We start from the raw sequence: 27,680 nt of genomic DNA, 5'->3' as shown, positions 1-27,680 counted from the left end.
GCCGTCGCAACTCGGCGCCTGATTCATAGAATCAGATACGCCTCACAGTTGCCTAGATACGAGCGGCGTAAGTCTCTTACGCCGTCGTACCTCAGGGTGCAATATTTACGTTGACCACTAGGGGCGCTTTCCAAGACTTCCGCGTTGAATATGCAAATTAGGTAGGTACGCCGATTCAGAAACGTACGACCACCCGGCGCATTTTTTTTACGTCGTTTAGGCTTTTTCCGGCGTAAAGTTACCCCTGCTATATGAGGCGTAGCCAATGTTAAGTATGGACGTCGGGCCAGCATCGAATTTTCCGTCGATTACGTCATTTGCGTAAGTCGTTCGCGAATAGGGCTTTGCGTAAGTTACGTTCACATCGAAACCAATGAGGCTTTGCGGCGTAATTTGGAGCATGCGCACTGGGATACGTCCACGGACGGCGCATACGCCATTCGTAAAAAGCGTCATTTACGTGGGGTCACGAGTAATTAACATAAAACACGCCCACCTCCTCCACATTTGAATTCGGCGGGCTTACGCCGGCCCAGTTACACTACGCCGCCGTAACTTACAGCGCAAGTTCTTTCTGAATACGGGACCTGCCGCTGTAAGTTACGGCGGCGTAGTGTATCTGAGATACGCTACGCCCGCCGAAAGATACGCAAATGTATCTGAATCCGGGCCATAAGAGTCTTATGCCGCGTACACACGACTGTTTTTCGGGTTGTAAAAAATGAAATTTTTAAGGGTCTAGAAACAACTATGTTTTTTTTCAACCCGATCGTTAAAACGGCCTTGCCTACACACGACCGTGAAAAAAAAAAATGCTCTAGCAAAGCGCGGTGAAGTACAACACGTACGACGGCACTATAAAGGGGACGTTCCATTCGGATGGCGCCACCCTTGGGGCTGCTTTTGCTTAAACCGCGCTTTTCTGTCTGTTACAGCGTGATGAACGAGCGCTCCCATCTCATAACTTGCTTCTGAGCATGCACGTTTTTTTTCATGTGGTTAAAGCCCACACACGACCATTTTTTACGACGTTAAAAACGACAACGTTAAAAACGTTGTGAAAAAATTAAAGCATGTTCAAAATTTTTAATGGCCATTTTTTACATTGTGAAAAATGCTCTGGAGCCCACACATGATCGTTTTTAATGACATTAAAAAAAAACGTAATTTTTTACAACCTGAAAAACGGTCGTGTGTACGCAGCATTAACCACTTAACGACCTCCGCATGTATATATACGTCCACAGAATGGCATGTACAGGCAGATGGGCGTACCCGTACGTCCCTGCCTTTCCGCGGGTCGGGGGTCCGATCAGGACCCCCCCCCCCCCCGTGTTACATGCGGCGGTCGGTAGCTCTGGGAGCGATCCGGGATGAGGGGGCGGCTATTTGTTTCTAGCCACCCCCCCCCCCCCCCGCGATCGCTCCCCGGAGCAGAATGACGGGGAGAGCCGTATGTAAACACGGCTTCCCCGTGCTTCACTGTGGCGGCGCATCGATCGTGTGATCCCTTTTATAGGGAGACTCGATCGATGACGTCAGTCCTACAGCCACACCCCCTACAGTTGTAAACACACACTAGGTGAACCCTAACTCCTACAGCGCCCCCTGTGGTTAACTCCCAAACTGCAACTGTCATTTCCACAATAAACAATGCAATTTAAATGCATTTTTTGCTGTGAAAATGATAATGGTCCCAAAAATGTGTCAAAATTGTGCAAAGTGTCCGCCATAACGTCACAGTCATGAAAAAAATCGCTGATCGCCGCCATTAGTAGTAAAAATTTTTTTTTTATAAAAATGCAATAAAACTATCCCCTATTTTGTAAACGCTATACATTTTGCTCAAACCAACCGATAAACGCTTATTGCGATTTTTTTACCAAAAATATGTAGAAGAATACGTATCGGCCTAAACTGAGGAAATTTTTTTTTTATATATATATTTTTGGGGGATATTTATTATAGCAAAAAGTAAAAAATATTGATTTTTTTTCAAAACTGTCGTTCTATTTTTGTTTATAGTGCAAAAAATAAAAAACGCAGAGGTGATCAAATACCACCAAAAGAAAGCTCTATTTGTGGGGAAAAAAGGACGCCAATTTTGTTTTTGGAGCCATGTCGCACGACCGCGCAATTGTCTGTTAAAGCGTCGCAGTGCCGAATCGCAAAACCTGGCCTGGGCTTTTAGCTGCATTTTGGTCCGGGTCTTAAGTGGTTAAAGTGATTATATATGAAGCCAAAAACTTGCTTTTATTTTATATCATTGTTCATTTGTAGCCTACATATTGTCTGGATTGCCATAGTTTGCCTGCACATTGTCAAGTCACTGATAATTAGAGGACCATATTATTACAATATATTCTCCTGCAGGCCTTTCACTATCAATAACCCCACTATTACCCTCATCATAGGCCTGCGCACAGGGTGTGCCAGGTGTGCCTGGGCACACCCTAATCACCCTTTGTGGTGCACATTCCTGGTGTTTAGACTCCCGATATTTCACTAAAGACCCCTATTGGGGCTCCTAAAAAACGTTTTTAACCACTTCCATACAGGGCACGTATACACCTTCCCGCCCAGACCAATTTTTAGCTTTCAGCGCTGTTGCACTTTGAATGACAATTGCGCGGTCGTGCTACACTGTACCCAAACTAAATTTTTATCATTTTGTACCCACAAATAGAGCTTGCTTTTGGTGGTATTTGATCACCTCTGGGATATTTATTTTCTGCAAAAAAAAATAAAAAAATACCGAAAATTTCAAAAAAATAAGTTTTTTTTGTTTCTGTTATAAAACATTGTAAATAAGTAAGTTTTCTCCTTCACTGATGGGCACTGATGGTACTGCACTGACGGGCACTGATAAGGCGGCTCTGATGGGCACCGATGAGGTGGCACTGATGTGGTGGCATTGATGGGCACTAATATGCAGCACTGATGGGCGGCACGGATGGGCACTGATAGGCGGCACGGATAGGCGGCACGGATGGGCTTGGATAGACGGCACGGATGGGCACAGATAGATGGCACAGATGGGCACAGATAGGCGGCACGGCTGGGCACGGACGGGCACGGATAGGCGGCACGGACGGGCACGGATAGGCGGCATGGATGGGCACTGATAGGCGGCATGGATGGGCACTGATAGGCGGCACGGATGGGCACTGATAGGTGGCACGGATGGGCACTGATAGGCGGCACGGATGGGCACTGATAGGCGGCATGGATGGGCACTGATAGGTGGCATGGATGGGCACTGATAGATGGCACGGATGGGCATAGATGGGCACTATTGTATGTGTTGTACTAATGGATGCCAATCAGTGCCAAACACTGATTGGCATCCATTTTTTGTGTCCTCCTCATCCCTGGTGGTCTAGGGTGGCATCCTTTTTTTTTTATCCCTGGTGGTCTATATGGCCATCCCTGGTGGTCCAGTGGGCATCCTCGGGGGGAGGGCTGTGCTGATGATCGATCAGCACAAACCCCCCCGTCACAGGAGCAGCCGATCGGCTCTCCTCTACTCGCGTCTGACAGATTACCGGCTTTTCCTATTTACATCGTGATCAGCCGTGATTGGACACGGCTGATCACGTGGTAAAGAGTCTCCGTGAGAGACTCTTTACCTTGATCGGTGTTGCGGGGTGTCAGACTGACACCCTGCAACAACGATCGCCGCGATGCGCGCCCCCGGGGCTCAGAATCCTGAGGACGTCATATGACGTCCAGTCAGGATTCTACAACCACTTTGCCGAAGTCAATATGTCATTGGCGGGCGGCAAGTGATTAAAAACCCCCAAAAAATTTTAAAAAAATAATTGTAAAAAAAAAAAAAATATATTTTTATGTCTAAATATGAGATGTGAGGTCTTTTTGACCCCAGATCTCATATTTAAGAGGACCTGTCATGCTTTTTTCTATTACAAGGGATGTTTACATTCCTTGTAATAGGAATAAAAGTGATCAATTTTTTTTTTTCCAGTGTAAAAAAATAATAAAATAAATAAAAATAAATAAGAAAAAAAAAAAGTTTTAAAGCGCCCTGTCCCGACGAGCTCGCGAGCAGAAGCGAACTCATACGTGAGTAGCGTCCGCATATGAAAACGATATTCAAACCACACATGTGAGGTATCGCCATGATCGTTAGAGCGAGAGCAATAATTCTAGCCCTAGACCTCCTCTGTAGCTCAAAACATGCAACCATTAGAATTTTTAAAACGTCGCCTATCGAGATTTTTAAGGGTAAAAGTTTGACGCCATGCCACGAGTGGGCGCAATTTTTAAGCGTGACATGTTGGGTATCATTTTACTCGGCGTAACATTATCTTTCACAATATGTAAAAAAATTGGGCTAGATTTATTGCTGTCTTATTTTTTAATTAAAAAAAAGTGAATTTTTTCCAAAAAAAGTGCGCTTGTAAGACCGCTGCGCAAATACGGTGCGACAAAAAGTATTGCAATGATCGTCATTTTATTCTCTAGGGTGTTAGAAAAAAAAAAGATATAATGTTTGAGGGTTTTAAGTAATTTTTTAGCAAAAAAAAATGTTTTAGTCTTGTAAACACCGAATCTGAAAGAGTGGTTAATGCAGTGCTAAAAGTCATTGGCCCGGATTCAGGTAGATGTGCGCTTTTTTTACGGAGGCGCAGGGCAACGTTTTTGCCCTGCGCCCCCGCAAATTTACTGCGCTGCCCTTGATTCACGGAGCAGTAGCTCCGTAAATTCCGTGGGCGCGCCGGCAAAATGCCCGGCGTAAGCGCGCGCAATTTAAATGATCCCGTAGGGGGCGGGAATCATTTAAATTAGGCGCGTTCCCGCGCCGATCGTAGAGCGCATGCTCCGTCGGGAAACTTTCCCGACGTGCATTGCGGCAAATGACGTCGCAAGGACGTCATTTGCTTCAAAGTGAACGTGAATGGCGTCCAGCGCCATTCACGAATCACTTACGCAAACTACGTAAATTTTAAATTTTGCGACGCGGGAACGACGGGTATACGTAACATTGGCTGCCCCTGCTATTAGCGAAAGATGCCGTACGGAAACAACGTAAACTGCGTACGCAGGGCTCGCGTAACGTTGTGAATCGGCGTTAGTATGCAATTTGCATACTATACGCTGAGCACAACGGGAACGCCACCTAGCGGCCATCGCAAGAATACAGCCTAAGATATGCGGGCATAAGAGCCTTATGCCGCGCATATCTTAGGCTGCAGTCGGCGTAACGAGGTTCCTGAATCAGGAGCATTCATTACGCCGGGGCAAGTAAGCAATTGCGCTGTGTAACTATGGTTACACAGGTGCAATTGCTTCTTGAATCCGGGCCATTGTTAAAAGTTGATGGAAACAATTAGCGCATTCATGTTGTCAAAGTTTCTACAATCAGTCATCAGGTATGAGAGAAAGTTATCATTCTGACATTTAGCCGGCAGCTGCGGAAGAAGAGAAAACATAATTGCCCAAAATATTTCCTGGTTGACAGCAAGGAAATCTGGAATTTCCATTTCTCCCTCTTGATTTATGGAAGACATGTGCAGCCGCCGGTGCGGATGGTTTCCTCTTGATGAGAGGTATGTCTCTGATTCGGGACGCTTGTTATCACGTCAGTACTAACCTTGTCCAGACACATAGGCCACCTCCAAGAACAGCAGGCAAGCCAGCAAACCGGACCTCATCTTACTCTGGGGTTGTCCTCTCTCCGGGATCACGCGGGTGGGAGATGTCAGAGCACCTGCCAAAACATTTTAACAACATCCTCTTAACGCTGTTCTGTAATGAAACACTCTACACACTCTACATATTATTACCAGATCCAGGAATCCCAAATGACCAAACATTGCTTTCTAATAGGGATGAGCTTCGTGTTCGAGTCGAACGTATATCGTATGTTCGATTGTTCTTCGAAATACGAACAAAACGGGTCATTCACGCCAAATTCGAGTGACGCGCCACGGGCCTATAATTCACTGCGGCTAATGATTGGCCAAGCATGCACTATGACCCGCATGCTTGGCCAGTCACAGCGCCGCCAGTACAGAGAGCCGTAATTGGCCAAAGCCACGGTGGCTTTGGCCAATTATGGTTTAGGGCATGGGTGCTCAACCTGTGGCCCTCCAGCTTTTGCGGAACTATAAGTCCCATGAGGCATTGCAAGCCGCTGACAGTTACAAGCATGACTCCCAAAGTCAGAGGCATGATGGGAATTGTAGTTTTGCAACAGCTGGAGGGCCACAGGTTGAGCACCCATGGTTTAGGGGGTTTAGTACATGCCCCACACTATAAAAGGCCGCCTGCAGGTCGGCCATGTGTAGTGTTTTCCGGCGCTGGTTAGAGAATAGATCGGTCAGAGAGAGAGAGAGAGAGAGTCATTTTTTCTAGGTAGATAGAGCAGGCAGGTAATGTTACAGTGTGTAGAGGATATATATACATCCCAGGTGTTGTACATATATTTATACACTGTATAGCTTAGCTAGATCAGTTCTTCCTAATTTACTGGCAGGTAGTTGATTGTGCTAGCTGCAGTATTCTCACGTGTTGTATTGCCTGTGTCCTCTGCAGTGTGCACCTAAAGCTACACAGGCATGCTATAGACACCCAGCAGGTATAATATTTAAACTAATTTTTCATTTTTTTTTAACTTAAGCATCATGATGCTTAACCACTTAACGACCGCCGCATGTAAATGTACGTCCACAGAATGGCACGTACAGGCATATGGGCATACAATTACGTCCCTGCCTTTCCGCGGGTCGGGGGTCCGATTGGGGGTCCCGCGGGGAGCGATCCAGGACGATGGCGCGGCTATTCGTTTATAGCCGCTCCGTCGCGATCGCTCCCCGGAGCTGAAGAACGGGGAGAGCCGTATGTAAACACGGCTTCCCCGTGCTTCACTGTGGCGGCTGCATCGATTGTGTCATCCCTTTTATAGGGAGACTTGATCGATGATGTCAGTCCTACAGCCACACCCCCTACAGTTGTAAACACACACTAGGTGAACCCTAACTCCTACAGCGCCCCCCTGTGGTTAACTCCCAAACTGCAACTGTCATGTTCACAATAAACAATGCAATTTAAATGCATTTTTTGCTGTGAAAATGACAATGGTCCCAAAAATGTGTCAAAATTGTCTGAATTGTCCGCCATAATGTCGCAGTCGCGGAAAAAATCGCTGATCGCCGCCATTAGTAGTAAAAAAAAAATAATAAAAATGCAATAAAACTATCCCCTATTTTGTAAACGCTATAAATTTTGCGCAAACCAATCGATAAACGCTTATTGCGATTTTTTTTACCAAAAATATGTAGAAGAATACGTATCGGCCTAAACTGAGGAAAAAAAAAATTATATATGTTTTTTGGGGATATTTATTATAGCAAAAAGTAAAAAATATTGCATTTTTTTCAAAATTGTCGCTCTATTTTTGTTTATAGCGCAAAAAATAAAAACCGCAGAGGTGATCAAATACCACCAAAAGAAAGCTGTATTTGTGTGGAAAAAAAGGACGCCAATTTTGTTTGGGAGCCACGTCGCACGACCGCGAAATTGTCTTTTAAAGCGACACAGTGCCGAATCGCAAAACCTGGCTTGGGCATTTAGCTGCCTAAAGGTCCGGGGCTTAACCGGTTAAATAAAAAATAAATAAAAAAATTAAAAATTCCTTTAAATATTGTACCTGCTGGGTGTCTATAGTATGCCTGTGAAAACGTCTTTGAGAACCCGGGTCTTGCCCCAGGGAACATGTATCAATGGAATTTTTTTAAAAAAAATGGTTGTTTTTTCTGGAACAGTGTTTTTAATGATGCTGCATCATTATAATCGCTGCTCCAGAAAAAACGACCGTTTTTAAAACTTTTTTCCATTGATACATGTTCCCTGGGGCAAGACCCGGGTTCTCAAAGACGTTTTCCGTCAATAACTTGCATATGGGGCTTTAAAATGAGCACTTTTGAATTTGAACGTTCGAGTCCCATTGACGTCAATGGGGTTCTAAATGTTCGCGCGAACGTTCGGTCCGTTCAAAGGTTCTGGTGCGAACCGAACGCGGGGGGGTTCGGCTCATCCCTACTTTCTAATAACAGATCACTGCATTGGGACACTTGGTTCCTGAGTCATAGCACCCCATGTCCTTGTGTAGGGATCTGCTGCCCTCTACTGCCAGCTGCTAATATCACACTGTAATGTAAAATGATGTAAATCACTTCCTGACTCAGGGGGGTAGTTGGGAGAAGATCCTGGAAGGAGGAAGGGGAGAGAGAGAAGGTCTCAGCCACATGTCCTGTCTATGCTGCTAATACCAAATCAAGAAGGATGATCATGCAAGTATTTCAATGCTCTAATACAGGGATCTCCAAACTGCTGCATGTGGACCGGATGTGGCCCTTTGCACGCCTTTATCCGGCCCTTGGGAATTCCTCCCACAGATAAGAAGCGTTGTTCCTCCCACTGATATTGACAATAGGGCACTATTCCTCCCACTGATACCAATGACCTCCTGTCCTGCAGACTCAGCACTTTCTGCTTACCCACTCCATCTCCAGCTTCTTCCCAGCAGCAGCACAAGGTAAAAGGGGGGGGGGTGCACTGTGATGTAAGGGAGGGTGGGGGACTCTTGACTTCTGATGGTGGGGGTAGCTCTTCACATCTGATGTAAGGGAGGGTCTAGTCTTACAGATACAACCGGCCCTTTGAGGGTGACCACAATGGTGATACAGAAAGCGATGAGATTGAGCTTCACACCCCCCCCCCCCCGGATCACCCCTGATCATTCCAATGGGCAGGGGCAGTGTAGCAGCGCTGTAGATGCTGCTTGTAGGACTTTTTTCCCCGTCCTGCAAGTGCACCACACCCAGTGTGAAAGCACTCAGACTTTCACACTGTGGAGGCATGAGAGGCAGTTTTCAGGCGCTTTAACCACTTCAACCCCCGGACCATTTGGCTGGCCAAAGACCAGGCCACTTTTTGCGATTCGGCACTGCGTCGCTTTAACTGACAATTGCGCGGTCGTGCGACGTGGCTCCCAAACAAAATTGACGTCCTTTTTTCCCCCCACAAATAGAGCTTTCTTTTGGTGGTATTTGATCACCTCTGCGGTTTTTATTTTTTAAAGCGACGCAGTGCCGAATCGCAAAAAGTGCTCTGGTCTTTGACCAGCAATATGGTCCGGGGGGTTAAGTGGTTAAGAAAGTTGAAAAACAGACTTACTGGCTGGATCACAAGGGGAAAATAAAGTAATAAAAGAAAACGAATGCAGCCACCACATCTAAGGAATGGTAAGCTGCAATAGGATACATCTCTGTCTTTGGGTTTTCAGCATAAAATATTCTACTTCAATATTTCTCTAATAAGTAACAAGCCTGTGTTGAGGACATGATTGATATCCTGCATGCTACAGATTTATAAATCTTGGGCCAGATTCTCGTATCCTGGCGTAAAACTATGCGGGCGTAACGTATCTCGTTTACGCTACGCGGCCACAAGTTTTACGGGCAAGAGCTTTATTCACAAAGCACTTGCCTGTAAAGTTGCGGCGGCGTAGCGTAAATCCTCCGGCGCAAGCCCGCCTAATTCAAATGATCCAGGTAGGGGGTGTGGATCATTTAAATTAGGCATGTTCCCGCGCCGAACGTACTGCGCATGCGCCGTCCCTGAAATTTCCCGACGTGCATTGCGCTAAATGACGTCGCAAGGACGTCATTGGTTTTGACGTTAACGTAAATGGCGTCTAGCGCCATTCATGGACGACTTACGCAAACGACGTACATTTTTAAATTTCGACGCGGGAACGACGGCCATACTTAACATTGGTTGCCCCTCATATAGCAGGGGCAACTTTACGCGTCGCAAATCTAACGTAAACGTCGTAACTTCACTGCGTCGACCGCGCGTACGTTCGGTAATTTGCATACAGACGGAGGCGACACCTAGCGGCGAAAAAAAAAATTGCATTTAAGATCCGACAGCGTAAGAGCCTTACGCCTGTCAGATCTAATGGATATCTATGCGTAACTGATTCTAATGCCGCGTACAGACGGTCGTTTTATGCGATGTAAAAAAACGACGTTTTTAAAAAACGTCAATTTAATTGACCGTGTGTGGGAGAAAACGTCATTTTATGTCTTCTGTAAAACGACCCAAAAAAATTGAAGCATGCTTCAATTTTATGTGTCGTTTTTCAAAACGTCGTTTTTTACTTCACAGAAATTGACCAGGGGCCATATTCTCATAGAAGTTACGATGGAGTATCTCAGGATACTCCATCGTATCTCCCTTTTTTGGCCCGTGTATCTATGCGACTGATTCTTAGAATCATTTTCGCATAGATACACTTAAGATCCGCCATGTGTAAGTCACTTACACTGGCGGATCTTAAATGTAATGACGCCGGCCGCCGCTAGATGGCATTTACGTGAAGAACTCATTTGCGTATGCAAATGATCCTTCTACGCCGATTCCCGAACGAGTTCGCGTCGCGTAACCGTCGCTAACGTCGTTTGCGTAAGCGGAAACTTACTCCTGCTATATGAGGAGTAAGTTTCCGCAAGTCCCACGTAGGCCATGTTACGGATGGCGTCGGGTCCGCGTCGTGTTTTTTCGTCGGGTACGTCGTTTTACTAAGTCGTTCTTTAATACGACCTTACGTCAATGACGCACACGTCGGCGTCATTGACGTTTTCCGCCGAGAACTGGAGCATGCGCACTGGGCTTTTTGAAGCCCGGCGCATGCGCAGTTAATTAGAATCGGGGGCGTGCTTAATTTGAATACAAGCCGCCCCCTTGGAGATCCGCCAGGCTACGCCGGGGCATTTACACTCCGCCGTCCCAACTTATGGAGCAAGTGTTTGGGGAATACAGCACTTGCTCCTGTAAGTTGGGACAGCGGAGTGTAAGTGCCTTAAGTGCAGCCCGCAGATTTTTAGAGAGAATATGGGCCCGTGTGTAGCAAAAAACGACGTTTCAAACAACGTTTTTACACCCGCGCATGCCCAGAAGCTAGTTATGAAGCGAGCTTCAATGGAAAAAACGTGGTGAGAACGTAACCTCGCTTTGCTAGAGCACTGTGAAAAAACGATGGTGTGTAGGCAACATCGTTTTTGAAAATTGAAGTTTCAAAAACGTTGTTTTTTACTTCACAGAAAACGTCGTTTTTTTACATCGCATAAAATGACCGTCTGTACGCGGCATTAGAATCAGTCGCATAGATACGCCGGCCCAGATTAGGACTTGCGACGGCGCAAATGGCGTTGCGCCGTCGTAAGCCCTTTGAGAATCTGGCCCCTTGTTTTCTTGCACAACATTATTTGCCTCTAATTGATTCTGCAGGACCGCGGCCTTTCCCTGTGTTCCCAGGGTCTTGGTGCAGATATGGAAATAAAACACCGTCTCTCGGGGGCCCCTGGCGGGTCAAGGTATTTGCTGAAATGTTTAATGTGGATGTTTTTCGGCACACAGACATTCTCCTCCATGTTATTAGGTAGTTCTGGGATATACATTTCCACCCACACACACCGCAGATACAATTGTTATAGCAGTTCATGTTTAACCACTTTACAACCGCGCCTATTTTGGCACTTCTCTCCTTCATGTAAAAATCACGCTTTTTTTGCTAGAAAATTAATCAGAACCCCCGAACATTATATATATATTTTTTTAGCAGACTAAAAATAGGGAATAAAGTGGCGGTCATTGCAACTTTTTTACTTGCACGGTATTTGCGCAATAGTTTCATGAATTAAAAAATAACAAAACAGTAAAGTTAGCCCAATTTTTTTGTATAATGTGAAAGATGAAAGATGATGTTACGCCGAGTAAATAGATACCTAACGTGTCACGCTTTAAAATTGCGCACACTCACGGAATGGCGCCAAACTTCGGTACTTAAAAATTAAAAAAAATTTCCTTTAGTGACCCTTTGGGCTAGATTCACATAGATCAGCGGATCTTTAGATCCGCTCGATCTACCCGATTTAAGATCCGCTCCCGCAAGTTTGCGAGGCAAGTGGGTAATTCACAAACCACTTACCTCCAAACTTGCGGCGGCGGATCGTAAATCCCCCAGCGGAATTCAAATTCCGCGGCTAGGGGGAGTGTACTATTTAAATCAGGCGCGTTCCCGCGCCGATTTAAATGAGCATGCGCCGTCCGCGGAATTTCCCGGCGTGCATTGCTCCCACTGACGTCGCTAGGACGTCAGTGGTTTCGACGCTTACGTAAACAACGTCCATCCGTATTCGAGAACGACTTACGCAAACGACGTAAAAAAAAATTAATTCGACGCAGGAACGACGGCTATACTTAACATTGGCTGCGCCTCATAGAAGCAAGGGTAAGTATACGCCGGGAAAGCCGCTACGGAAACGTCGTAACAACACTGCGTCGGGTCCGCGTACGTTCGTGAATTTGCGTATCTCGCTGATTTACATATTATTCAACGTAAATCAAAATTGAAAATAAGATCCGACGGTGTAACACAGTTACACCTGTCGGATCTTAGCCCTATCTATGCGTAACTGATTCTATGAATCAGGCGCATAGATAGGACCAGTGTAAGTCAGAGATACGACGGTGTATCAGGAGATACACCGTCGTATCTCTTTGTGAATCTGGCCCTTTAAGTCTGGAATTGCTGCACTTCTCTCTTCTGCAGCTGGGTGGCCGGGTACCAGGAGACATTAGATAAGAGAAGGGCAAAGCAAGGACAGATTAGGAGTATATGGGGTATCTCAGGCAATGGAGGTTTTTTTTTTAAATCCCTTGGCCTGCTGGGAGAACCCTTTATATTTGGGCAGGGTCAGGTGATCATTGTTCTGTGCCACCTGGATGGCGCTGTCTGGGTGGACGTGTGTTGTACAGCCCGGGCTGCTAGGCCCGGAGATTGGGTCTAGCCCAGGCACATCTGTCTGTTAGACTGTCTGAGGGCCTATCCAGAAGCAAGAGTGCAGCGCAGGGTTGGGATTGTGGCTTGCAGTCCAACCAGAAGTGACGGTTCTGCCGGCCGGGGAGCCTGTCGTGGTCAGAGGTAGAGGGGAAGCCACTAAAGGTCCAAGGGTCCATCGACCTTATTATCAGGGACCACAGTGAGCAGCTGAAGCAAGTACCGAAGCATTATTCTCACCAACCGGGGACCTTGAAAAATCGGGAAACTTCAGCAGGTGTCAAACCAGGGACCCAACCAGCGGAGGTGAAGCTTGCAGAGCAGCCTTGTGTGTCAAGCCAGGGACTGAGGAGGGAAGCGGGGATGACACTTGAGAAGTATCTGGAGTGCCAAGCTAGGGATTGAGCAGGGAAGCGGGGGTGATGCTTGAGAAGTATCTGGAGTGCCAAGCAAGCTAGGGACCCAGCAGGGAAGAGGGGGTGACGCTTGAGAAGTATCTGGAGTGCCAAGCTAGGGACCCAGCAGGGAAGCGGGGTGACGCTTGCGAAGTATCTGGAGTGTCAAGCTAGGGACCCAGCAGGGAAGCGGGGGTGACGCTTGAGAAGTATCTGGAGTGCCAAGCTAGGGACCCAGCAGGGAAGAGGGGGTGACGCTTGAGAAGTATCTGGAGTGCCAAGCTAGGGACCCAGCAGGGAAGTGGGGTGACGCTTGAGAAGTATCTGGAGTGCCAAGCGAGGGACCCAGCAGGGAAGCGGGGGTGACGCTTGAGAAGTATCTGGAGTGCCAAGCTAGGGACCCAGCAGGGAAGCGGGGGTGACGCTTGAGAAGTATCTGGAGTGCCAAGCTAGGGACCCAGCAGGGAAGCGGGGGTGACGCTTGAGAAGTATCTGGAGTGCCAAGCTAGGGACCCAGCAGGGAAGTGGGGGTGACGCTTGAGAAGTATCTGAAGTGCCAAGCTAGGGACCCAGCAGGGAAGCGGGGGTAACGCTTGAGAAGTATCTGGAGTGCCAAGCTAGGGACCCAGCAGGGAAGTGGGGGTGACGCTTGAGGAAGATACTTGAGGGAAGATTGGAGGAGCTCAGTGGCAGTGAATCAGCAAGTCTAGTGAGAGAGACTGGGAGCTCCGTAGGTTGAGAACCTACAAGAAGTGACTGTAGAAAAAGTAAAGGAGTTTGTTACTACTTGTGTTAGGAACTGTTCTAAGACTGCTGCTGCCAGTCGCATTTTCTAACATCGTCTCTAGTCGGCTTTTTCCGGCGTATAGTTAAAGCTGGTATTTTGCGGCGTATAGATAGACTTGCCATGTTAAGTATGGCCGTCGTACTGGGTAAAATCGGGTGATGTGGGGTGAAGTGATTGAATCCTGGAGAGGAATGGGAGGCGGAACACTTGACAAACTTCCGGTGGTCTCATGGGAGGGAGAGTGGGAGCTGAGCAAAAAGGGGGGGGGGGGTTAGGGTGTTATGTTAACTTAATGGCGGGGTGTGTAAGTAGGCCATGTTGGCCTTTCACCGGCCCAGTGTTGTGCTGGGGCGGCTGCCTTTTTATTTTATGTTGTTTTTTGTTTTTGTGTTATATAAACTGTCAAAATCAATAAAAAGAATTTTACAAAAAAAAAAAAGTATGGCCGTCGTTCCCGCGTCGAAATTTGAATTTTTTTTCTTGCGTAAGTCTTCCGTGAATAGGGATGGACGTAACTCACGTCTAAGTTCAAAAAATTACGTCGTTGCGACGTCATTTCGCGCAAAGCACGGCGGGAAATTTCAAAACGGAGCATGCGCAGTTCAATCGGCGCGGGGACGCGCTTCATTTAAATGAATCACGCCCCCTACCCGCCGATTTGAATTCCGCCGCCAGAAATACACTAAGCTGCCGTAACTTAAGGCGTGAATTCTTTGAGGATTCGAAGATCCGCCAGGTAAGGTACGACGGCGTAGCGTATCTCTGATACGCTGCGCGGATCTAATTCTATGTGGATCTGCCCCTCTGAGTCTGCTAATTAACATTGCAACTAACTAAGGGTGTCCTGGCCCTAACCCTCTCTCCCAAAGTTCTGTTCTAGAGAAATAAAATCTCTTTGCATTCAAGAAGTGTCTGGCACCCATGAATCTATCTTGCATCACACCCACTATGCCTTACGACCCACTCTGTACAGAAGAATGTCAGCAGCTCTTGGCTCTGGAGGTTCTCATTAGACAAAAGGAGGCCTAGGATCTTGCTACATAGAGGAATCAGGACTCAGGACCTCATAGTGATATAAAGATCTATATAGAGGAATCAGGACCTCCTCCCTCCTGCTGGTGATCCTTCTAGTGATATAAAGATCTATGTAGAGGAATCAGGACCTCCTTCCGCCTTCTGGTGACCCCTCTAGTGATATAAAGATCTATATAGAGGAATCAGGACCTCCTTCTAGACATGTGCATGACGAAAAAATGTGTTTAGTTTCATTTAGATTTGTTAATCTAGTTATTTTGTTTCTTTAAATTCGGTTGATTCGTTCAATTCGTATTCGGGGATTTATATTTGGAATTCGTTTTATGTCTTTTTTTCTAACTTTCTTTGAATTTACAGATTTTTTTCGATTCACAACACATTGGAATTCATAAATTTTAAATCGGTCGAATCGAAAACTTTGGATTTTGTTTTTTTCCGATCTAAATGTGTCAAAGCGAACAAACAAAAGAAAAATCTTCATCAAATGATTGCAATGACTCTTTAAATCACCTTTGGCCTAACAAAAACAGTATTATTTCGAAATGGTACTCTAATAACACACACACAGGCCCGGATTCACAAAGCACTTACGCCAACGTATCTCGAGATACGCCGCGTACGTGTAACTATGCGCCGTCGTATCTGTGCGCCGTGCCCACAAAACTAGATATGCCTGAAAATAGGCTTCATCCGACCGACGTAACTTGCCTACGACGGCGTATCGTGGGCGCATATTTACGCTGGCCGCCTCATTGCAAATATTCAAATGAGGGAGATACGTCGATTCATGAACGTAGTTGCGCTCGGCGCATAATATACGCGGTTTGCGTAAGGCTTACGTCCGGCGTATAGTTATTCCCCATCTATGAGGCACAACTCAAGCAAAGGTATGGACCAGGGAACAGCCGTCATAGTTTACGTAGTTTACGTAGTAGTACGTGAATAGGGCTGGGCGTAGGTTACGTTCACGTCGTAGGCAGTGATCCATCGTATCTTAGTTCCGACGTGATTCTGCGCATGCGCACTGGGTTGCGTCCACGGGACGGCGCATGCGCGGTACGTTATTCGTATCTTTATGACGCTCAGTCCATCATTTACATGGGGTCACGCCTCATTTGCATGGCTCACGCCCACTTCCACCTACGCTGGCTTACGCCGAGGAAACCCAGCGTAGATTTGGGGGCGAATGATTTTGTGAATCCAGTGCTTGCATCTGTGCGCTGCGTCGGCATAGCGTATATTGGATACGCTACGCCCGCATAAATATGCGCCGATGTATGTGAATCCGGGCCACAGTCTTTGTTTTTGGAAACATGTTAACAGTTCGAATTTGACTGTAATTCAATGTAAAATTCGATTCAAATTTCAATTAAAATTTTGGAAATTTGGATGAATTTAATTTCATCATTTGGAGAATTCTGCAAACTTTGTAATTCAGGTATTCGAACATATCTGAATCTTTGAAGAATGAAAAACTTGTCAGAATATTTATTCGGAACAAAACTAACCGCACATGTCTACCTCCTTCCTGCTGCTGGTGATCCCTCTAGTGGTACCTAAATATCTGTATACAGGAATCAGGACCTCATCTTCCTGCTGTTGATCCCTTTTTTGATATCTAAAAATCTTATATAGAGGACCTCCTTCCCCCTAATGGTGATCCCCTCTAGTGATATAAAGATCTATTCTGAAGAGTCGTGACCTCCTTCCTCCTGCTAGTGATCCCTTTAGTGATACCTGAGGCCGCGTACACACGACCGGTCAAAACCGATGAGAATGGACCGAAGTTCAGTTTCGTAGGTCCAAACCGACCGTGTGTATGGCCCATCGGTCTTTGGTCCTTCGGACCAAAATTTTAAAACTTGCTTTAAAATCGAACCGATGGACCGCTGACCGATCGGTCAAAACCGATGGTTAGTACAGAAAGCATCGGTTCAAAACCCGCGCATGCTCAGAATCAAGTCGACACATGCTTGGAAGCATTGAACTTCGTTTTTTTCAGTACGTCGTTGTGTTTTACATCACCGCTTTCTGACCCGATCGGATTTTGAACTGATGGTGTGTACACACATCAGACCATCAGGCCACTTCAGCGGTGGACCGATGAAAGTGATCCGTCGGACCATTCTCATCGGATGAACCGGTCGTGTGTATGCGGCCTAAAGATCTTTATAGAGGAATCAGGACCTCCTTCTTCCTGCTGGAGATCCCTCTAGCAATAACAAAAAATCTATATAACGGAATCAGAACCTCCATCCTCCTGCCGGTTACCCCTCTAGTGAAAACTGAAGATCTATATAGAAGAATCAGGACCTCTGTTCTACAGCTGGTGAGCCCTCTAGTGATAACTAAAGATCTACTAAGATTCTACTTACAATTACATGTAGAGTCCCTCAAGGATCACCCCTGTTGCCCATACTCTTCAACATCTACCTCCGCCCTCTCCTCAAAATTATCAGCAAACAGGATCTGCTCTATCACTCTTATGCTAATCACACCCAACTCTACCTTTGCGTCACTGGCAAAAAAGACCAAAACCACACACTAGACAATTGGATGACGGAGAGTTCCCTGAAATCTAATGGATCCAAAACAGAACTTCTCTTTCTTCACGCAAACCGAAAGAAAAACTCTAGGACGACATGGTCACCACCCACCATGCTTGGACAAACCATCACCCAAGCACCAAAGTCAAAAGCCTCAGAGTCATCTTTGACTCAGACATGACTATGGAGTCACAAATAGGATCAGTAGTCAGCGGATCCCATCATCTTCTCCACCTGCTACGTAGACTCATCCCCTTCATCCCAGAAGAGGACACAGCAGCAACTATGCAAACTCCCTCTACCTCGGACTACCAAAATACCAGATTTTGCGTCTACAAGTCCTCCAGAACACGGCAGCCAGACTGATAACAGGGGAAAAAAACCTGTGAATCAATCACCCCGTCCCTGAGGTCCCTTCCATGGCTAACCGTAAAGCATAGGGTCACATTCAAGACCCTCTGCCTCACTCACAAATGCGCACAAGGAAAAGCCCTGCAATACCTATGCGAGAAAATGAAACACTACAACCCTGGTCACGCCCTTCGGTCGTCGAATCAAAACCTGCTCTGCATCCCCAAGATTCGCTACAAATCTAAAGGAGAACGAAGGTTTGGAGTTCAAGGGCCACGGCTATGGAACGCGCTACCAACGATCATCCGCACGGAAGAAAACCATTGCGCCTTCAGGAAAAAAATTAAACCCACCTCTTCCGAAAGGATCAGGACGACTCGGGATGCAAATCTCCTTGAGGCGATTTAGTTTGCATTTGCAGCGCTATACAAGTTCTCACTCATTCACTATATAAAGGAATCAGAACCTCCATTCTCCAGCTGCTGAGCCCTCTAGGGTAAGGTGACCAGATTTTTTAAATGAAATCCGGGGACATATATATATATTTTTTTAATTGTTTTTATTGAAATATTTCACATAGTACAAAAGAAAACAAAACAAACAAAACAAAGCACATATAGCTCAATTGCGTACAGTACACACAGGGAAATATCTGGTACAGTAGATTGCTGCAGTGCGTTCATGTTAACAAGTATACAGGAATGGGGGTGAGGGTGTATCCGATCTCATTCTAGGCGTAGCCCCAGTGAGCCCATAAATCGGCTCAGCCGAGACCACTCACAGGGGTCAGGTCACAAGACAATTACTCCAATCATGCTATTCAGCCAGCAGTCTCAGACTCTGCCAGCCAGGCACGCCAAACTTTGTCGTATTTCTGCGGGCAGCCACGATTGGCATATGTGTCTCTGTACAGGGGAAGGCTGGTGTTCACCAGACGCCTCCACTGCACCAGAGAGGGGGGTGTGGGTTTCTTCCAGTGCATGGCAATATTTTTACATGCGTAAAAAAGCAACAGACTGATCAAAGTGCATTTTGCGGAGGTCGGAACAATGTTCTCAATTATACCCAGGAGACATACCTCCATTTCCAAGGGCAACTGAACCACAGCAATTTTATTAGTCATTTCCAGCACCGCCTCCCAGTATTGTTTCACCGCAGGGCACCGCCAGAAGATGTGGGAGAAGTCGCCAGGGGAGGCGCCGCACCTCCAACACTCCGGGGAATGTGCGGGGTTCATCTTGTGAAGCCTGTGTGGGGTGAAGTATGCTCTGTGAACAATCTTATATTGCACCAACCTGTCTCGAATAGAGACCAGTGTGCGAAAAGGGAGATCCCAGACATCATCCCAGTCGTCAGCATCCAATGTAGGAATGTCCCCCTGCCATCTGGATCACAGCCCGTCAAGGGGAGGGAGAGACACAAAGAGCAGGTACGAGTACAAATGCGAGGTGGGTTTTACATCACAGTTAAATCTAAGTGTTCTCTCCAACTCCGACTGGGCCACGATGCAGAACGACAGCGGGAACTGTGCTGTGAAAGCATGTGGAATCTAAAAAGATAATGGAGGGGTAAGTTAAATGTGGAAGAGAGCTCAGTGAAGGGTATCAACTTATTTTGTGAGACGATGTGCAAGACTAGTTTAACGCCATACTTCGACCACGCAAAGGGATCTAAAAGTTTATAGAAGTGGGTTAAGCTAGGATTTATCCAGATCAGGGCATTAGGGGAAACTTCAGAGGGTTTGCACTTCTCAATGGCTAGACCAGTTTGCCACGCCCGCAGGGTGGTAAGCATGGAGGGGGTCAGGGGGTACGGCGCACAGGGGCCCCGGAACAGCAAAAGCTGGAGGGCCTCCAACGAACCAACCAACGAAGCCTCCAGGGCAGTGGATGCGTTCGTCCCATACAGCAGCAACCACCAAGCCGCAGTCACCAACTGGGTGGCCAGGTAGTACTTATAGCAGTCCGGGAATGCCATGCCACCCTGCGTCCGCGGCCTCATTAATGTTGCTAGTCTGTACCTGGGCGGGGAGGGGCCCCAAATGAAAGAAGAGAAAATTTGAGTGGTGGAAGAGGTAAATAAGCTTAGGGACAATCTTCATCTTAATAAGATTCACCCTTCCCCAAACAGACAGAGGGAGATTGCTTCATGCCTTAAGCTTGGATTGGGCTTCTAGCAGTACCGGAGACAGATTAAGCAAAATAAAATCAGAGGCCGAGGCAGAGACGTGTACACCTAGATATTTAAAAGAACTGACCCAGCAGAGAGGGCTATCAGGCGGGGAGGTGGATCTGGCCGCCTGGTTAATTGGGAAGAGCAGGGACTTGGACCAATTCACCTTGAGTCCAGTGTCTGAGGCAAATGTCTCAAGAACAGTCAGTGCACCCCGCAGCGAGGGGCCCGTGTCATTAAGGAAAAGTAACATGTCGTCCGCGTACAGGGCCACCCTCTCCTCCAGCAAGCCCACCCGGAGACCTTTAATATGCGGTGAGGTGCGGAGAGCCTTCCGCCACTGGTTCAATGGCAAGGGCAAATAGGGCCGGAGAAAGAGGTTAACCCTGTCTAGTTCCCCTGAAGAGCCTAAAGGGGACGGATAGTCCACCACCCAGGCGCACCGAGGAAGTGGGGGTCTTGTATATCACCTGGAGCCACTTGATAAAAAGTAAAGGGAATCCCATCCTACGCAAAGTTTCCCATAAAAAGGGCCACTCCACCGTGTCGAAAGCCTTTTCAATGTCTAACAAGGCCACAGTTCTCGTTCCTTCAGTAATATGTTGATTGTGTATATTAGTGAAAAGCCTCCTGAGGTTGACCTCGGGGGCATGAAACCCGTCTGGTCCGAATCTATCACCGTGGGCAACATGGGATATAACCGAAGGGCAAGAAGTTTAGTCAGTATTTTAAAGTCTGTATTTAGAAGTGCAATGGGTCGGTACGAAGCACAGGAGGTGGGGTCCTTGGGAGGTTTGTATATACGCGACATATTTTTTTTTACTAGTAATGGTGGCAATCAAAGACTCTCTACCCGTCGCCGCCGCCACCCGCCTCACAGCCTGTCAAGCCTTACTCTCCGGGTATTGGCTACTACTGGGTGGGGAGCGGGGGAAGATCACTCCACCAGTGAAGGCGAGGAGATAAGCAGGCAGGCGGCTGGCCGGGACTTGAGCCAAGGCAGAAGAACATGCGAGCGACGCTGAATGGGCATGAGCCCAAAACTGAAGAAATATTTCCTCCGCTCCGACCAGCACATGATCATCAGTAAGGGGCACAGATAATGGAAAACAATAGACCCCCCCCCTAAGCTAGTAGAAGCGGGGGTCGGGTGTAATTAAGATTTTTTTGAATTAATCCTGCACTGACTGTCCTTGAATTTGCCCCAGCCCCTTTTCAAATCCAATCCGGGGACAAAACTGGGGACAGACTTGGTCTGGGGACAGTGTCCTCAATCCAGGGACTGTCCCTGAAAACCGGGGATGTCTGGTCACCCTACTCTAGGGATACCTAAAGATCTACAGTATATACGGGAATCAGGACCTCCTTCTTCCTGCTGGAGATCCCTCTAGTGATAACTAAGGAAATTAAAGAGGAATCAAGACCTCCTTCCTCCGGCTGGTGATTGTTCTAGTGATGCATCTTAGAATTCTATTTGCTTTTCCCACTGCATGGCCACACTGCCCATTTTGCAATAATCTGAAATAAGTACCCCAAAATATTTTTCCTTATATGTTGCTCTAGCACTGTGAGGAAGATAGGTGAAATTGTTCACTGACTTTATATGCCAATTTTATCTCCTCAATGAAAAAACATCCAATTTCTTAATTAACCTGAAATTCTTTTTTAAGTTGGGTGGAAAGACAACCCTTAGTGTCCGTTGAGACATTACATCAGTTGCGATGTGCTTAGCCCTCAGTAACAGCCTAGTTCCTATTGACATTTCATGTTGTTTCCATCCATGTCTCACATAGCTTGGAAAGTCCATAAAGCCATCTGCTGCCTACACCCTCTTCTATATCCATTCAAAAGGTATCAAAGCCAAAATTTGTCCAGAGGCTGCAAATCCAGAGGTATTTAAAAGCCATTAACGGCTGGTTCACATACCTCAACACGGCCAAGAACAACCTCCAGATATCAGCAAGAGGGCAGCTCATCTGCAGAGTTCATCAGATGGAGCAGAAAACGTTTAGCAGATTTGAGAAACACATTTGGGATCTGGAATTCCTCTTGTTCAACTTTTCACACTGATATAATCTAATATATATAATCTAATGCAAAAGGGAAACGATTTGCCATGGTTTTCACTGCAGCCAAGTACATGATTGTTTTTAAAATGATACATTGGAATTTTTATTGCTAGTTTTGATTGCTTAAAGCAGGGGTGGCCAACCGGTGGCCCGGGGGGCCACATGTGGCCCGCGGAGCCCTCTGATGTGGCCCGCGGAGCCCTCTGATGTGGCCCGCGGAGCCCTCTGATGTGGCCCGCGACCTCCTGCTCTGGAATGGTGGGTTGGCAAGCAAAGATCGCAGGTTGCCGACCCGCCATACCACAGCATCAGTGTTGTGAATAAAGCTGGTGGCAGAGGAAGAAAACGGCTGCGGAGCAGAGCCCCATAAGCCGATGAGTCCTCTACAACACCGGCTTTTGCCACAGGCGGGGTCTAAGGCAAAGTTCAGCTAACCCGCAGGATAGACACAGCGCCACTCGCGGTGTGGGTAAACCGCAGCACAACAGTGTGAAAGCAGTCTTAGGCACTTTTCACATGATCAGCCCGACCAAATGGGACCCTCAATTCACCTCTACAGAGCGACACATGCCCGTTTACGCCAGCCTACCTTCAATCTGAAAAACATTTGTTCCCTTCTATCTGGGCGGATTAGAGGGCCTATAGAGTAGCCGTGACCTGTCATCCGTCCGCTCCGCTCATTGTGGCCCTCGACTGGTCACCAAGTTGCTTAAGTGGCCCTCACTCTTCAAAAGGTTGGGCACCCCTGACTTAAAGTGAATATGTGGCCAGGCTATAGATGTTTAAGAATTTGCATCTTCACAACAAGCCCTCACTAACTTCTGTAGCTACATTCACTGTGCAGCAATTCATCCTCAAATTTCAGAGTAAAGGGGCTAAAGTCAAGTTCTAGTTCATTTTTTAAAGCTGAACTCCAGGAGAAGAAAAACATGCTCCTTTGTAGAACTTGGTGATTAAATACCACCAGAAGAAAGCTCTGTCTCGAAAAAATTACCAAAATATCATATGTGTACATCGTTGCATGATCGCGCGACTGTTATTCAAAGTGCAAAAGAACTGAAAGCTGAAAATTGGCCTGGGCAGGAAGGGGGTGGAAGTGCCCAAGGCAAGTGGTTAAAGCGGAGTTCCACCTAAAAATGCTTTTCGGAACCCTCTCCCCCTCTGGTGTCACATTTGGCACCTTTCAGGGGGGAAAGGGGAGCAGATGCCTGTTTTATACAGGTATTTGCTCCCACTTCCGGGCATAGATAGCCGCAGATAATGCGGGTAAGTACCCCACGTCCGGCGCCTCCCCCGCTGTCTTCTGGGAGACACAGGTCCCAGAAGACAGCAGGAACCATTCGGATCGAGCAGCGCGACTCGCGCATGCGTAGAATCCGAGAGCCGAGGGACCGATCGACTTCAGGGGCTGACTTTGCGGGCGCCCTGGACAGGTAAGTGTTCTTATCTTAAAAGTCAGCAGCTGCAGTATTTGTAGTTGATGACTTAACCGCTTGCCGACCGCCGCATGTATATGTACGTCCACAGAATGGCACGTACAGGCATATGGGTGTACATGTACGTCCCTGCCTTTCCGCGGGTCGGGGGTCCGATCGGGATCCCCCCGCTACATGCGGCGGTCGGATACCCGCGGGGAGCGATCCGGGACGAGGGCGCGGCTATTCGTTTCCAGCCGCCCCCTCGCGATCGCTCCCCGGAGCTGAAGAGCGGGGAGAGCCGTATGTAAACACGGCTTCCCCGTGCTTCACTGTGGCGGCTGCATCGATCGAGTGATCGCTTTTATAGGGAGACTCGATCGATGACGTCAGACCTACAGCCACACCCCCCTACAGTTGTAAACACACACTGGGTGAACCCTAACTCCTACAGCGCCCCCTGTGGTTAACTCCCAAACTGCAACTGTCATTTTCACAGTAAACAATGCAATTTAAATGCATTTTTTGCTGTGAAAATGACAATGATCCCAAAAATGTGTAAAAATTGTCCGAAGTGTCCGCCATAATGCCGCAGTCACGAAAAAAATCACTGATCGCCGCCATTAGTAGTAAAAAAAAAAAAAAAAAAAATACCCCCTATTTTGTAAACGCTATAAATTTTGCGCAAACCAATCGATAAACGCTTTGCGATTTTTTTTTACCAAAAATAGGTAGAAGAATACGTATCGGCCTAAACTGAGGAAAAAAAAAATTATATATGTTTTTGGGGGATATTTATTATAACAAAAGGTAAAAAATATTGCATTTTTTTCAAAATTGTCGCTCTATTTTTGTTTATAGCGCAAAAAAATAAAAACCGCAGAGGTGATCAAATACCACCAAAAGAAAGCTCTATTTGTGGGGAAAAAAGACGCCAATTTTGTTTGGGAGCCACGTCGCACGCAATTGTCTGTTAAAGCGACGCAGTGCCGAATTGTAAAAACGCCTTTGGGCATTTAGCAGCATATTGGTCCGGGGCTTAAGTGGTTAAAAAAAAAAAAAATTGGCGGACCTCCGCTTTAAGCTGGTATCTTAGATCTTTGACACAGTGTTCTTTACTTTTAGATTTGGTGATATTGAATATTGCTCTGGATGCATTCTACTCATTGGGCATGCCTGTGTTCTTAGATATTACTGTAAAGCCAAGGGGACCACCATAAGCATTCTGACTTTCACAAGTAATGACATAACTTTGAGCATCAAATTCCAAAAGCTGGGTAATGTGCTGCCGCCCTTGCAAAAGCACCCTCAAGGGCATTGGAAGTGTGCTTTGTTGCTCGCTGAAATTCTCCAACACAAGGAGAATGTAATAGAATCTCTCTGTGTATGCAATAAATTTACAAGAATAGACATACAACAGGACATAAAAGGCTTTAGTTTTGACACAGCACATGAGAACTTCAACATCAACTCTAGAAAAAAACTCTTCTCCGGAGTGAACTTTGGCTGTTTTTTTGCTCAGACCAGGCGACTCTGGATTTAAGCGCCTTGAGGTGATTCGGTTCGCATTTGTCAGCGCTATACAAGTTACTCACTCACCAATGTCTGAACATTTACCCAATTGATGAGTGCTGAACATCAGGTATAATTGTTGTATTAATTCCACTATCACACATGATGAGATTCGGCACTGCGTCGTTTTAACCACTTAACGCCCGCCGCACGACTATTTACGTCCGCAAAATGGCACGGACAGGCAGAAGGGCGTATATATACGTCCTTGCCTTTCCGCGGGTCGGGGGTCCAATCGGGACCCCCCCCACTACATGCGACGGTCGGATTCCAGCAGGGAACGATCCGGGATGACGGCGCGGCTATTCGCGATCGCTCCCTGGAGCTGAAGAACGGGGAGAGCCGTATGTAAACACGTGCTTCACTGTGGCGGCTGCATCGATCGAGTGATCGCTTTTATAGGGAGACTCGATCGATGATGTCAGACCTACAGCCACACCCCCCTACAGTTGTAAACACACACTAGGTGAACCCTAACTCCTACAGCGCCCCCTGTGGTTAACTCCCAAACTGCAACTGTCATTTTCACAATAAACAGTGCAATTTAAATGCATTTTTTTGCTGTGAAAATGACAATGGTCCCAAAAATGTGTCAAAATTGTCCGAAGTGTCCGCCATAATGTCGCAGTCACAAAAAAAAAATCACTGATCGCCGCCATTAGTAGTAAAAAAATAAATAAAAAAATAATAAAACTATCCCCTATTTTGTAAACGCTATAAATTTTGCGCAAACCAATCGATAAACGCTTATTGCGATTTTTTTTTCCCAAAAATAGGTAGAAGAATACGTATCGGCCTAAACTGAGGACATTTCTTTTTTATATATGTTTTTGGGGGATATTTATTATAGCAAAAAGTAAAAAATATTGCATTTTTTTCAAAATTGTCGCTATATTTTTGTTTATAGCGCAAAAAATAAAAACCGCAGAGGTGATCAAATACCACCAAAAGAAAGCTCTATTTCTGGGGAAAAAAAGGACGCCAATTTTGTTTGGGAGCCGCGTCGCACGACAGCGCAATTGTCTGTTAAAGCGACGCAGTGCCGAATTGTAAAAACCCCTTGGGTCATTTAGCAGCATATTGGTCCGGTTCTTAAGTGGTTAAGCTTTTGATTTTCTATTCTCAGTAGTATAACGGTGTAATATACTCCGAAGAAGAAAGGTTCTAATCCCGATGGGGAAAGCGCGCACTCTCTGTGCTGGTAGAAGGCAGGAAGTATTTTTATGTCAGATAACTTTGCAAGCCTTGAAATTCGGAATCTTCTGCATTGCTTTTAGCCTTATAGAAATGAATTCTATGAGACATGAAAAGCCAATGTGCTGCTTGTTAAACTCTGCGTCTAATCACGGCCCATTCTAAGCAGATGATTGCACGGAGGTGTGTGACATCATTCTGTAAAATCCGCAATTGTCTAAAGATGTCATGACAACTCAGGTATTTATAGAAATCAGTAGCAGGAAAATGAAATGTATTTCAGATCTAAAAGAGAAAGAACCCTTCCTTGTCTCTCTCGGCTCATTAAACTGTAAAACTATTCATAGGCTGAGAATGTTTGCCGCTTGATCTATTCAGCAGCTAAAATAGATGTCTGGATGTGTAGGTGGACGTTATGTATACAAGTCTTTAAAGCAGTGGCGGCTGCCCCCCTAATCCATAGTTCCCAACTGTCCCTGATTTCGAGGGACAGTCCCTGATTTGATGTCCCTCATTCCTTCTCATTTGCCCCTCATTTTGGTCTGATCTCTATAGTTAGGGTGACCAGACATCCCCGGATTGAGGACACTGTCCCCAGCAGTGGCGGCTGGTGCTCAAATTCTTTGGGGGGCGCAAATGAAAAAAAAAATTGCAGCCTCACTGTGCCCATCAAATGCAGCCACTGTGCCATCAATTGTCACCACTGTGCCATGCCATCAAACGCAGCCACTGTGCCATCAATTGTCACCACTGTTCCATGCCATCAAACACAGCCACTGTGCCATCAATTCGCACCACTGTGCCATGCCATCAAATGCAGTCACTATGCCATGCCATCAAACGCAGCCACTGTGTCATCAATTGTCACCACTGTGCCATGCCATCAAATGCAGCCACTGTGCCATCAGTTGTCACCACTGTGCCATGCCATCAAACGCAGCCACTGTTCCATCAATTGTCACCACTGTGCCATGCCATCAAACGCAGCCACTGTGCCATCAATTGTCACCACTGTTCCATGCCATCAAACACAGCCACTGTGCCATCAATTCGCACCACTGTGCCATGCCATCAAATGCAGTCACTGTGCCATGCCATCAAACGCAGCCACTGTGTCATCAATTGTCACCACTGTGCCATGCCATCAAATGCAGCCACTGTGCCATCAATTCGCACCACTGTGCCATCACATCAAACGCAGTCACTGTGCCATGCCATCAAACGCAGTCACTGTGCCATGCCATCAAACGTAGCCACTGTGCCATCAATTGTC

The 27,680-nt window shown here is 46.6% G+C and overlaps 1 protein-coding gene across 2 annotated transcripts in view; it reads right to left on the bottom strand.

Annotated features, from left to right (window-relative positions):
• The window catches only part of LOC120931125 (cartilage intermediate layer protein), a 106,174-nt gene that overhangs the window by 63,138 nt on the left and 15,356 nt on the right, over window positions 1-27,680 (bottom strand). For both annotated transcript variants that reach the window (XM_040342289.1, XM_040342290.1), the window contains exon 2: window positions 5,615-5,731. In XM_040342289.1, the coding sequence (XP_040198223.1) occupies window positions 5,615-5,675 (61 nt within the window). In that variant the 5' untranslated portion in view covers window positions 5,676-5,731. The remainder of the gene's footprint in view (window positions 1-5,614; window positions 5,732-27,680) is intronic.

Source organism: Rana temporaria, chromosome 3, assembly GCF_905171775.1.
Source record: "Rana temporaria chromosome 3, aRanTem1.1, whole genome shotgun sequence".
Taxonomy (NCBI): Eukaryota; Metazoa; Chordata; class Amphibia; order Anura; family Ranidae; genus Rana; species Rana temporaria.
The sequence above is the reverse complement of the archived record's forward strand: the minus strand, read 5'-3'. Positions and strand labels throughout refer to the sequence as shown.